This window comes from Bombus vosnesenskii, unplaced genomic scaffold (genome assembly GCF_011952255.1).
Source record: "Bombus vosnesenskii isolate JDL3184/JDL3185 unplaced genomic scaffold, Bvos_JDL3184-5_v1.1 scf7180000013314, whole genome shotgun sequence".
Taxonomy (NCBI): Eukaryota; Metazoa; Arthropoda; class Insecta; order Hymenoptera; family Apidae; genus Bombus; species Bombus vosnesenskii.
This window is the reverse complement of record NW_022882960.1, coordinates 4,494,497-4,508,500: the sequence shown is the minus strand read 5'-3', so window position 1 is coordinate 4,508,500 and position 14,004 is coordinate 4,494,497. Positions and strand designations below refer to the sequence as shown.

The 14,004-nt window shown below is 33.5% G+C and overlaps 1 protein-coding gene across 5 annotated transcripts in view; it reads right to left on the bottom strand.

Moving 5' to 3' along the window:
• The window catches only part of LOC117235122 (glycogen-binding subunit 76A), a 92,307-nt gene that overhangs the window by 29,670 nt on the left and 48,633 nt on the right, over positions 1 to 14,004 (bottom strand). The window contains exons 1-2 of one of the 5 annotated variants that reach the window (XM_033496857.1): positions 8,112 to 8,356; positions 7,929 to 8,036 (exon numbers count right to left, since the gene is read on the bottom strand). The exons of 2 other annotated variants lie outside the window; for them this stretch is intronic. In XM_033496857.1, the coding sequence (XP_033352748.1) occupies positions 7,929 to 8,003 (75 nt within the window). In that variant the 5' untranslated portion in view covers positions 8,004 to 8,036; positions 8,112 to 8,356. 2 more of the 5 variants (XR_004493625.1, XR_004493626.1) reach the window with 2 other exon arrangements.

Below are 14,004 nucleotides of genomic sequence, written 5' to 3'. Positions count from 1 at the left end.
TATAGATTCCATTAAACTGATACGGCTGTAAATGTATATAAATATATTAAAAGGAAACCGATGGATTTTTTTCCTTTTTGCGATATATCTTTATTTTGTGTGATGAAAATTATCAAATTGTAAATAGAAAACTATTACAAACTTTAGTTTTCACGTATTACAAAAAATATGATTTTCTGATCTCTAGACTTCCAATTGTATTTGGAGATGTAAAAATTTAAAAGTTAGAAAATTTAGAAATAAATCTGATTAGTTAATCTAACTTAAATATTTCCGCAGAATTTTTTGATAACGTATCTAGATCTTTTACTACGATTTCGTTAGGAACTTTTAATTAAGATCAATTTTTATATAAGTTGATGAACCTTATATTCGCCTCTCACAATACAAGATATCAACTTTCGACAGATTATTATCTCAATAATAACTGGAATCATTACTAACCCCAAAGAATTTATATTTTTATAACGTGATAAATGAAGTTCATAAAGTAATGTAATACTTATGATCTTATCGATGTTTATATAACACTTAATACTCTCTCTCTCTCTTATCACTCTTAACAATCTTGAAGGATTAAGGAACTGATAAAACATATAAGAAATTGCGAAGTGATAGCGAGAAATACCAAAAAAAGAATGGCATGAATGGAACGTGCTTAATAAAAGTAGGATTCGTATGAATTATTCAATGATTCACTGCTCTACTCCACAGTTATTAATTTTCTTCCCAAGATTTATTAAATATTTAATAATTATAAGATATATCCAACTATAAATTGTCCACAAAAGATATCAGGAAAAATTACAATAAATTGTCACCGATCCATTTCTATTCTTCAGCTGTAGTTATCAGTTTCACAATCCCAAAACGCCATATTTTAAGTATAATTGTAGGCTATAGCTATAGATTGTCCCTAAAAAAAAGGCTCACTTAAATAAAAGCATAAACTTTCAATGATCCATTATTATTTTTCTACCATGGTTATGAATTTTATTTCGAAAATTTCATATTATAGTCGTAAGATACATTCAGTTATAGATTATCCATAAACAAATCTTAACAAAGATCGTAAACTTTCACATATCACGTTATACGATTTAACATTTAATTCGTTCAGTAACCCAACCTCGTATCGAAGTATCAATTTCCCCTTCCTTGTGAATAGTAGACGCGCAAAGAAAAAAAGTTCACGGTGAAAATATTGGTATTGTTCGTTGAATCGTGCTGTCCATGCAGTTATTTAATCGGCCGTTGATCGAAAACTAATTGCACGACACACCGATAAACTGCAACTTAGGTTATCGCACCACGACCACGCCATTATTTTTTCACCTCGAGAAACATTCCATCGACGATGCATCACCGATCCGACCGAGTCAACAACCTTTCTTTTATCTCCTTATGTTCCGATTGTTCGCCATTAGTCGTTCACCAGTTATCTGCCTAAACCAAGTACAGAGAATCGTTCATTTTTCTTTTTTCGCTTCTGCTAATCTTAATTCACGTCTGTTCGCTTCAAACGGGTATTTCGTGATCTTGTAGAAGCCATTTCACGAGATTGTTTTGCGCCTATCACAACGAAATTATTACTTGGACGAAAATTATTTTTTATTTCGACGTCATGAGAAACGAAAGATCCGAGTTTCGGTCGGTCGCGTGATATTTTTAAAATCGAAAATCTACGAGTTCGCGTTTGCTCGTTCTTCGAACTTATAGCTCTTGTAAAAATTATTTCATCAAATCGATTTGCTGTAAAAAGCACTTTCATACGCAATTTTCTATTTCGATATCGTAGAAAATAAAAGATCTGGATTTTAACTAGCGATTGATTTTTGCATTATATTTTCAGAATTTGTGACCATTCATTACGATCATTAAATGGTAACTGAAGTTGCACGTTTTAAACATTCGATGTTATTATATAGAAATGTTGATCAATCGTTTGAAATCGTTTTGAACGTTTCGTTGAAATCCATAAAAGAATAAATCAACGAGTACAAATGGATATTTATTTATTGTTCTTGAAAAATTTCGATCTTTAATTGCTTGTCAAGATATCCTTATTCACGATCATATTATCTGATAATCAATTTAGAACGCGATTGCATAAAGAAATCTCCTTCGATCGCACACGACTTTCGTTTGATGTATATTCAATATTCAAGCAGCGATGCGTATGGAATTGAAGAAAAGCGCAAATTGTAGATGAATATCCTACTTGAAAAGGCAATAATTTCTACTTGGCGTTATATCAGATAAGAGTTGTCACGAGTTAAGTCCTACGTTCCTACATACGACGTAAAACGTCTATCACTTTAAAGATATTACAGCTTATAGCATATCTCTAAGATTATTGAATGATTCGGGATTTTCTACACTTTCACAAAAGTTCTATTACTTTATCATTCGATGATCAAAACAAACAGAAAAATGTTATCGAAATGCGTAATATTTAACACTGTCGCATTTTGTCGGTCATTTTGGGCAATTTTCACTTAGACGTTCAATAGCGTCTTTTGTTGTTAGAAGATTTGTTAGTATTGGAGGAAGAATTGTTTCTAATGTGCATGATTTTGTATTTTAATTTTGCGTTAACATTTTTTGGGAAGTATTATGTTACAAATCTTTTGGCTCTCTGAAACGAGAAAGAAATTGGATTATCAAAAATCGGCATGGGACCGCAGCAACGTTAAATTTCTCCAAATAATGTACGATCACAAAGTTTCCACTTTTCCACCAACTTTCTGCGTTTGTGAAAGCTGTTAAACGCGATATTAAATGTCAAAGGCGCAGTTGATAAAATTGAGGCATCTTACACGAGAAGTTAAGGAACTCGAAAATTCAGAGAAACAGAAAAGAATTTATGAATGTTCGCGTGCAAGCGATTCATCTGTAACGTAAATTTGCATTTTTTTTTATGTCACAGGGATGAAGTCGTTCCTCAAAGAAAATGAAGAATTTTCTGTCTTGTAAGATATTTCGAGAATCATAAAAGGTATTGAAAAAAAGTAGTAAAGAAAGTTGCGTCTTATTTGAAAATAACTATCGAAAGATCGATTGATGCTTTTCAAATTATCCCTACGGTTAATTGTAAAAATTAAACTATTGGAACTCGTAAGTTTATACGAATATTCTATTCTACCCATAAACTTCTGTAAAAGTACTCCTTTCACATAAAAATATAATTAATTTCTATATTACATTGAGAAAATGATTAATATCGAATATAACATGCTATTGAACATAGTATCTAACATATTATTATTGTGAAACAGAAATGCTACTAAGAAAAAAAAAGGAAAGGAATGACCAACACTAATATAATAAATATATTTATTCGCTTTTTCATCAGATGCAACTTAATATAATTGAATACAAAATAAGGTTTATAACATGCTATTGAACATAGTATCCAACATATTATTATTGTAAAACAGAAATGCTACTAAGAAAAAAAAGGAAAGGAATGACCAACACTAATATAATAAATATATTTATTCGTTTTTCATCAGATGCAACTTAAAATAATTGAATACAAAATAAGGTTTATAACATTCTATTGAACATAGTATCTAACATATTATTATTGTAAAACAGAAATGCTACTAAGAAAAAAAAGGAAAGGAATGACCAACACTAATATAATAAATATATTTATTCGCTTTTTCATCAGATACAACTTAAGATAATTGAATACAAGATAAGGTATCTGATAGAGTAATATTTTTACCGAATGTTTTACCTGGAATGAGATGAGTCACGGGGTTGCATTTCTTATTTGATTGAGGTGAGAAGGAAATGGCGAAGAAAAAAGTTGAATGATGTAGCGACATTCATCTTCCCATGACTTTGCTATAATGTATCTACAACGTGGTTCGTTTTTCCAACGTTTCTTATACAGGAACGTTACAGCAACATGCTCAAAGATTAAATGTTTAATGAGACGTCTATCTCGTTTAATGATTATGGGATACACAAATTTTTACAAATTGTGTCTTTTTATTTTGCATTTTTATCAAGACGAGATTAATCACTGATATTAAGAGATTTTTTTTTTTATAAGTTTGAAATAATTAAAATGCCATAGAACCTATACTATCCTTTATTCTTCTGCATACGATTTAAAATATTCAGTCGTTACCATGTAACAGTCTGTGTAATATAACTTTTCTTAGAATATAAAGCTGCATCTCCATTGAAGCAACGTACAACTGCAAACGATTAAACCACCGCTAATTATACCAATTTCTACGCCCTTAAACGACATCGTCGAATATCTGTATCGCTTCACGGTATTTAACGATATTAAAGTTTAAGATAATTATAAAATTCGTATCTTTCATTGGCAAAAATCAATCAGTTTCTCGTAGAATCTACTTACATCAATAGAGCTTCATGCGTATAATAATTCCGTACATAAAGTGTTATTGAACTGTCGGTACATCGCTATTTATTACAGGAAGACAAACTTTGTGTTTTTCTCTGTGATCAAACTAAACATACAGCTCGTTTCAATTACGTGACTTATACTGCGTATGCCATACTGCAAGGAATATGATGAGTCAATTCACCAACAAGAAACGATTTCTTCGGCAATTTATTACGTGTTGAAAAAGTGATGCTTATGAATATTTCATTTTCCTGTATAAGAAGCCTACTTTGGAATTTATCGACAATAAATAACTGACACATTCTGCTCTTATTAAACTCGTTTTTATACTTTTTTCTTTCTTCTTTTCTTTCTTTTTTTTTTTTTTACCGTGAAAACAAGATCGAAGGAAAGAAGATAACAATTTACCGGTGCATTTGAATATTCATCGACACATCTTGAAAATATAATGAGAGGGCTCGATGGTGGCAAGAGTCGATTCGTTGCCAAGAATAAATAAAGTTGCGATTTATATTTAGCCAAGATGGAAATTGTGACGCTGTCTGCGTTTCGAAAGATCGTTTTATATTCAAGGAACGGATGGAGATCGTAAAAATCAATTAGGTAAGACGCGACAGAACACCAATAAAGACCTGGTTGGGTGGTAGCATCGAGTTACGTTCGATATTTCATGATATTATAAAATACGATAGCAACTTCACCCTTCGTGTTTCTTTTTTTAATGAAGTTTATGCTTCACCATCTTAACGCTACTTAATCGGATCTTTTGTTTAATTACATCAATGTTATTAAGTTGTAGGAGATGAAGTTCTCTTTCGTTTCAAAAGTTAAATATAAACTTCGGTCTTCTTCTTTATTCATAGATGTAAAAGTTGTATTGTAAACTATCTTTTATTTATTAAATATCTAAACTTCGATGCTTTTCTATGGCATTCTTTTATGTACTAAATAATCTTTTTGTGCGCATTAAATAATCTAAATTTTAAATATAAACTTCGGTCTTCTTCTTTATTCATAGATGTAAAAGTTGTATTGTAAACTATCTTTTATTTATCTAAATATCTGAACTTCGATACTTTTTTATGACATTCTTTTATGTATTAAATAATCTTTTTGTGCGCATTAAATAATCTAAATTTTTATTTCATCGTCACGATCTAATGAAGAATCGCAGGAGGTTCAACATTTAAATACTTTCAATGATAAGAAATCTTAACAAATACATGTTACGAAAAAGGCGATTACATTCGATTAATTTTTACAACACAGCAATTTAGTATATAAAATTATTAAATAATCTGACGGACTACATGTCTGTGCTGACGGATATCTCTACTCGAAAATTATTTCAGGTCTTATCCTACAGTGAACAATTATTCTTAAATGTACAAAATAAAGTTAATCTTGACGCTCGATATCGCATATTTCTTAGAAAGATAATTTATAAAATTACAAGAATAATTTACGTTATTTTTTTAGCAATTTACAAAAAAAAAAGAATACATCTTTCTGTGAACTTTCATTTCTACAGAGGTCGAGATAACAGAAGAATTTCATGAAATTCTATTCAACGCGTTAAGGATATCGCGTTAAGGATAGCCGAAACACAAAAAATAGGAAGCGTAATTGAGCTGACGTTTAATTTGCAGAACTCTTTCATCGGATAAAATTTCATAGGATAAAAGCGAGATGACATTTTATCGGCCATAATATATCTCTGGATCTCCTTTGGCAATGAATGCGAAACGGATACGTATATACACCGGCACGTGCATTCTAAAATGCGCTCCACTACCGCGCCGGTACAAACTTGATTCAACATAGAGCGAGCGTGCAAGGTATTTGTATGCAACCATTGAGAAACCCTGAATTTTTTTAATAGTACAGACCAGCCTTATTTGTAGGTTACGTCTACGTGGTAACAAATGCTTGTTTAAAACACATAGCAATCGATCTTGCTTCCTGAAGCAGAATGTGATATGGTAATTTCCCTATTTTAAGTTCTCGTTAAAAATATTTAAATCTTTTCATGCACATGAATATAAAAATGGGAGGTTTAATAGCCTATGTACTATTTCTAGATATACTTAAAGCAATTTGTAATTTTCCGATCTTTTTCTGTTGAGAAAAATTCTCTGTCACGTAATTATTATTCTACCTTTGTATAAAATTTTAAATATTGCATAGCAAAAGGTAGCGAAATTTATTTACCGTAGAAATTATAAGTTAATTTTGTAATATTCGATACTATATAAATATTTTATAACATTTACAATTATATTACAATTATATAGAGAATTAATATTACAGTTCTATCGATTCTAATTCCAATTATTCCATATTTATTCTATATAACAATTATAATGGCATTTTAAATTTCTATATTGTCATATATAAACAATATTAAATACATCGAGAATTTAAGAAATCAATACGACGAATCGACGATTATTTCCGTGAATATCAAGAATACCGTCTCTGAGATAACGGAGAAGATAACGAATCTGCGATTATTTTCGCGAAAAGCTCGATCGTTGTAGTACAATAAATTGCAAGCAAAGGAAACGCGAAGGTTCATTGAAATCCGTTACGAATGCATAGATTATCTCAGTGGATGATCGCTCAGAGCTGTAATTATCTGGATGAATAGAAAAACAAATAGTTGGCAATAACTTTTACAGATTGAAATGCTTTCGTCGATAGATACAACGCATTCGATCAACTCCGCACGTGTATACCGATATCAAAGGAGATAAGGAATCCAAACTATTTCTATAAATAGAAAGATAAATACGAAAGCAACGTTTCTGCAAAATTTAGATGTTGATTTAGACGTTGTTAGGAAACTTGAAATAAGAGAATACGGAAGTGCAAATGCTATCAGTCTAGCACAGTGACACGAATAAGCATGGAATACCTTTCGAATACTAGAGAAGATAACAAGTCTTGGATTACTTTCACAGATACGGTGATAGATTTTTGCAAATGCAGATATAACCGTAAATCGACGAACTCTGAACAGATAAAACGGACAGGAGTGCGACGCGGATGCTGCATCACACCAGCGAATACCAAGAATACCGTTTCTAAGACAGCAAACAGTCGGCGATTATTTTTACAAATGTGAATGCAAACAGCCAATAATCTCTTTCACAAACGTGACTATTCAGTGCCAATGAATTCGAGGATGCCGCGAGTTCTCTATTAACGTCTCGTATTATACGCGAATAAACGGCAAACGTATCGTTAAATCAGAGAGATAAGAAAACAACTAATTTTAGAATATTTCCAGAATTACAGGGACAATACTGTTTAAATTCAACGTGTACATAATTCTGTTGAAGAAAACGGACACATTCTGTCGCCATGTTCTATTACCATAGTACTAAATGCCAAGCGCGCCATTTCCAAGACAGCAAACAGTTCGCGATTATTTTTATTAAAACGAAGACGGACAATCACAGCCAACGACTATCTTTGCTATATATAACGATACACGTTAACACTAGTTAAACACAAATTTTCTCCAACTTACCAAGTTTTTCAAACTTAGCCAAAGGATCAATAGATAAGTCGTAGACCATATATAGTATAAATATGAACATGCCATTTCCAAGAAGGCGAACGTTTAACGATTATTTCGCTATTAAAATATAAACGTAAAAAGAAAAGAAATTATTCCAAAGTACTGGTCGCTTTATAAATTTCTCCAACTTACCGACTTTTTCCAAACTTAAGCAAAAGGTTCGATCAAAAAATCGCAGACCATACACGATGTAAGCGTAAGCGTGCCATTTCCGAGAAGACAAATATTGCACGATTATTTCAACAAATGTAAAGACAAATAGTCTCTCGATGATTATTTTTACGGATCCGAGTGGTACAAGTCGACGAATGTCAAACAGGGACGAGAGGCGGAAGCGCAACGTGTTCCATCGGCGTTGCACGCCGCCACGCCAATGAATGCCGGGCGTGCTGTTTCTAAGACAGCAGAGAAAGTCGGTGACAAGTTCTGCCACTGGTTATTTTTAAACCTTCGCACGGGATAAGATGGTTGCAACACCGAGTACCGATCGACGAATTAATCAAGCCTAACCTAAGCTCGTCGTTCATTTCGTTGACTCGTTCAAACCTCCATTAAGGTGAGATGATATCGTGCAAACATCAAACTCGCACGTTTAAATGTAGATACATCGTCGTTCAAAAGTATCCAGACACTTGCTACATTTTGATGCAAAATATATTTTAATTATGAAATTACCGATACGTATACTAACATAGCGTATATTACAGAAATTGACGTCTAATCTTTGATTCTAATTTTTTTCTAATCCTTGACATCTAATTGATTTCACGTCTAATCTTGTCCGGATATACTTCCGCTATTCGTTTAAATGGCAATATTATTCAAAATTGTTAATATATTCCCTCTGTTGTTTCATAATTCTTCTATTTTCGTTTGTTCCAATGTATTCAAAGAAAGAATATTATTCGAACGGTTAAGAATGGTACTTTAGGAATTTTCTTTTAAGTATTCTTCAGAGATTCTCCTAGTTGTCAAGTTTTTCGATGATTAATTTTTCAATAATGATGAAAAATTTTGTTTTTTTAATTTTTTTTTTTTTTTAATTTTTCCATCGAGACAACGGTCTACAGTGAGATCCGTTATAACGTACCGCACGCGTACCGAGCGAAAATTCAAAGTCGATTTTCTCGAAAGCAAAGCCTCAAACGAAAAATTTTTATTCTATATTTTCGGCTTCTTTTTTCGCGTAGAATCGCCTCCTTTCCGATTGTACCACCAGTTACCAACCACCCTGTATGACAGAATATTGCAATGCGGTTAAATTGATTTTTGCCAGCCGGTATGCGATAACAAAGCCGTTTGTAATTGTCAAACTAGAAGTATTTCTATTCTTTTACTTCTGAATTATAAAACAATTTAACTATAAAATAATTTAATTTTAAACTAAAGAATTTAAATAGTAAATATATTATTGCTACGTTTACTGCAATAAGTACTTTAGCATTATAATCTGCTGATTCTATAAACAAGTAGTGACTGCTTTTTCTAATTATCAATTTGTCATTAATTTTTATACTTTGATACAACGTTTGTTATTCCTATATTTTAATGCAATATCTTAATGTTTATTGTTATCTCAGATATACCAAAGTGCCCGGATATTTATAAGCGATAGATTATGCTTCTCCGTTGTATCGACATAAATCTGTATCGTCTGACATGTATAAGAAATTCTACCTTTACCTTTCAATAAACGTTCAACGTTCGCCTCGCGCTAATCCTTTGTTGTTCGACTGACGTTTTCTTTCTTATCTGCCTGATGTTAACCATTCGCGATATCAAAGTTCACCCCATGGAATCTGCGACCGAGTAAGTAGAACTATGATTCAAACTTGTTAACAGGTAACTTGTTGGGCGAATTTACGACTTGGCAGACGTCTATCTGTATGAACCTGATCGATAAGTGCTAGACGTAAAAGGGAAGAGAAAGTTCAGACGATTTGAATGTGCCAAGCTACAACAATGCCCACGATAAATGGAGAATATTGTTCGAGTATTAGCGTGCCTTTGTGGCCGAGTTATTGAGACGTTAGAAGGAAGTACTTTATAAAATTGGACTGTTTAATCCGAGGAGCGAGAGTGAGGTGTTAAATCCGTTAAGTAGTCTTGATCTTGATCTTTCTGCAACTGTAACAGTGCCAATTATTCGTTTTACAGACAATCAACGATATTCTCTAAGGTTCGAAATTTCGATGATGGGAAGAGAAGCTAAATTTTCGATCAAACTGAGATCCAAGATACAACCAAATTTAACCAAGATGAAACCGAACATTTAACGTTTGAAAAAATCGCGCTGGTTTTCTCTATAGTTATGATAATCGTATGTTCTTTATCGTAAAAGATAGTTATTTTATTCCGCCGAATCTATTTTAAATATACACTTAGGATTTATTCCAACGCGATGATTCACGCTATACTAGAAGCTTAGGTCCAGTCAAGTAATACACTGTATCGTAAAACAAAGAGAAATATAAAAAATATCAAGAACCTTTATGTCCACGAGAATTTGAGTGAAAAACTTGCTTCTCCGAACAAGCTTTCCGAGCAGTCGAATAAACTGTAATTACGATGCTCGTTTCTACAATTAATCGACACAGAAGTCACCTAAACACGAGTACACAGAATTATAAATAATCATCCCATCGCTTCTCCGTTAACTACCACTTTATAACTATGTGCCTATATCCAGATCATTGAAACATTTACATATGCCATATCCTACAATTTCGCTGTGCCGCGTCTGTCATTCATGAGAACCTGCGGCTGAGTTAATAAAACGCAATCGAGCTCGTCCCCTTCATTTGCATCTCATTCGAGGCAACCTGTTTCGCGCTGCAAATTGTAAAACTGACGAAAAAATGCCGAGGAAATATCGCCAACGAACACCGAACCCGTCCGCTAATAATTGCCAGAGGAACTGAAAAGGAGGCAGGAGAAGAAAATTCTACCGTGGCACGCATTCTTACGCGTATTACCGTTTCAATAATAAACAGGTATCGGTTTCCGAGCGTTCGTAGACGATTACACGAGTTGCTAGTCGTCTCACGCGAGATCCTCTATAACGAGGATTAATATCCTTTTCTATTTAGCCGGAGACTTACGAGTCGCAGATGTAATCGTCCTGGACTGGTGGAGAAAGAACGGCGATGAGAAAATTTATTCGTGCGGACGATTAAATAAATCTTTCGTGCCACCAACAAATCTTAACGGAGTAATCGCGGCAGATATCGTTAGATTAATGGCAAATGATCCTGCGACCTGTGACACTGGATCCAGCGAGTCGACTGCCGAGAAAAAACGATAGAGTAGGAATATACAGAAGTCTCGAATCGTTTTGCTTGCGATTTAGATGAATAGCTTACTGATATGTGCATCTGTTTCGTGGGTCTTTCGTTGATTGAAATTTTATTAGAAAGATAGAGAGATTTCGAGCGATAGGAAAAATTACGAATGATTGAGATTTGATATTTTGAAGAGACTTTCAGTGGATGTTTGGAAAATTGATCTATGACTATGGAGAAAATTCCTTCAACTTCGTCATACAATCCTCTGAATTGCTATCGTATTATGCTTTGATGTTACAGCTTTGAGCAATTTCGTTAGTAGATATTCATTTAAGAGGAAAGGAACATTTGTTACAGTAATTCGTTGCATTTAATCGATAATAACCGTATGATATCTAGAAAATAAGATTTATCAGTGTACTGAGAGCTTCTAGGAATTCTGTTAACAATAATTAATTTAACAGAAAAGATCTCTCTATAAGTTTGGTTAAGCAATGACTTCTGAGAAGTCTAATCATCGATCAACTTTATCACTGAAAAGAAAAAACATATGTGTAAGAGCTCTGTAAAAGTCCTCTCTTCAGGAATCGATTTGCATACAGAAATTACTCGACGACGTATCGAAATACACTGACAAGCCGCACACGAACAACGAGATAGTAAAAGTCATACGCAAGAAAGGGCGATATGGATCTGTATGCACTACAATTCAGCAAAGAAGCAAGCGCGCTGTAACGCTTATCGTTTATTCGAAACAACTAATTTACATACATACTTGATACGTGCACGAGTTACTGCGAAACGCGAGGATCAGCAACGATTTACGCGCGAACGAAAATTTATTATCAAAACCAGTTCATCGTGCTACAAAATTACTCGTACGCTCTAAATTAAAGTCCAGATCGAATTTGCATAGCAAGACGTCGTAACGTATTAACCACGTAGAAAAATGGTATATCCGTCTGTCGAAGAGCAAACGATACTATTTGCTAAGATATGCGCACTCAATTTGCTACATGGATTTCAATTACTCACTTGTTCCGAACGGTTCGCTCGCTTAGTGACAGGTATTTAATGCGAGAAATTCAACGCGCGATGAACTAGCTTCATCTTTCACTGCGTTCTCGCGTTTATAGATTTTATTGTTGCTAAAAATAACGCGTGTAATTATCATATTAAATCGTAATTTAAAAGGAAGCTTGTTAATGTCTTCGAACGTGAAGGATATTCATCTATAACAAACTTTTGCGAAGAAATAGAACGCTGTATTCAGGCAAATATGTTTCTAACTGGATATTAAATCGAGAAATTAATAAGACGGATTAGCGAAACTGGGCAATAGAAAAGACGTCGTTATTCGACAAAGCTATCCAATAAATGGATAGCTTTAAATGAAATCTACCATGAACAAAGAAAACATAACGCACAGATCGTTTAATTAATAACATTCTAATTCTATGAAAATACATTTCGAGCGACTTTATTACCGAATACTTAAAAACAGCGAGTATATAGAACCAACGTAAAAAGAACTTTTGTAAAAATTGTCGAAAATCTCCACCATCTATATTCACTTCTACGTATATGTATATCCCCATGATTTTCCTCGTTTCATCTTTTTCGCAAATAACGTTGGATACCATCGATAACTGGTAGCAATTTCAAGCGGAGTATTGATTAAGTGCAACAAGAGGAAAGCAGCGCCTCAAGCGTTCGAAATGACCGAAGAGAACATTGAAGAAAAGCCAATTAAAAAAATACCCAGGATTATATTATAGGTGCCGTTTCTTTAGAATTTTGTCAAACCTTATCGTGAGTCGAGTCAATTATCGTGGCCTTAAAGCCAATACGCGGCCGCGTAATTGCAAGTCTGGCTAGATGAAGTCCACTCGGAGGTGAGCAACCGGTCGCGGAAGGGGTTAATAATAAGAGTCAACCAGCATCTGCGTCTTATTACGAACGGGGAGACTGATGGAAGCGAAAGGAACGCGAGACGTGCCAGCATCAGGGTTGCAACGAGTCATTAATGCTTTCGGACAAAACACCTCTACGAACGTTGCAATTACTCGTGCGCGATTTATTATGTTCGGATACGCTGGAATAACGAAGCGTGCACGACGTTCGGACAGCCCACATTTTGAGAACTTAATGATTTGCGATACGGGTTGCATTCGTGGTACTTAATTTAATAATCGTTGATTAACACACAACGAAGGTCGGATTAAAAATTGCAACGAATAAAAAGAGTCGTATCGTGCAGAAAAAATATTTAGATATAATTTAAACCTGCTCTTCTCCTCGTTTTTTTTATGGCGCTTCTTTTTTCGGATTTTTGGGGAGGAGAGAAAGTACTTTACTTATAAAAGTAATGGAATACCCGCAAAGTAGTAAAATTTATCGAATACCAAAACCTAGTATTTAAAAGGGTATCTATATGTTTGAATAATGTGTAAGGAGAACAATGACGTTGAAAAAATTGTCGAACTCGATAGATAGCAGGAAGATGTACGATGCGATACTTTCTTTTTTAAGTTAGTCGCAATCGCTTCAGCTATTGTAATTATTATGGTTTTAGGTAATTTTTAATTATAGGTCGAGATTTGCAATTTTTGTTCTAAAAATTTTGGTAGCTATAACGTTTGATTACAATTTTGTAAATTATCCGTTATAGAGGAAAAATTAATTCGAAATATTTAACTAGCGGCAGCTTTATTCTACGTGGTGTATGGCATGCATGTCAT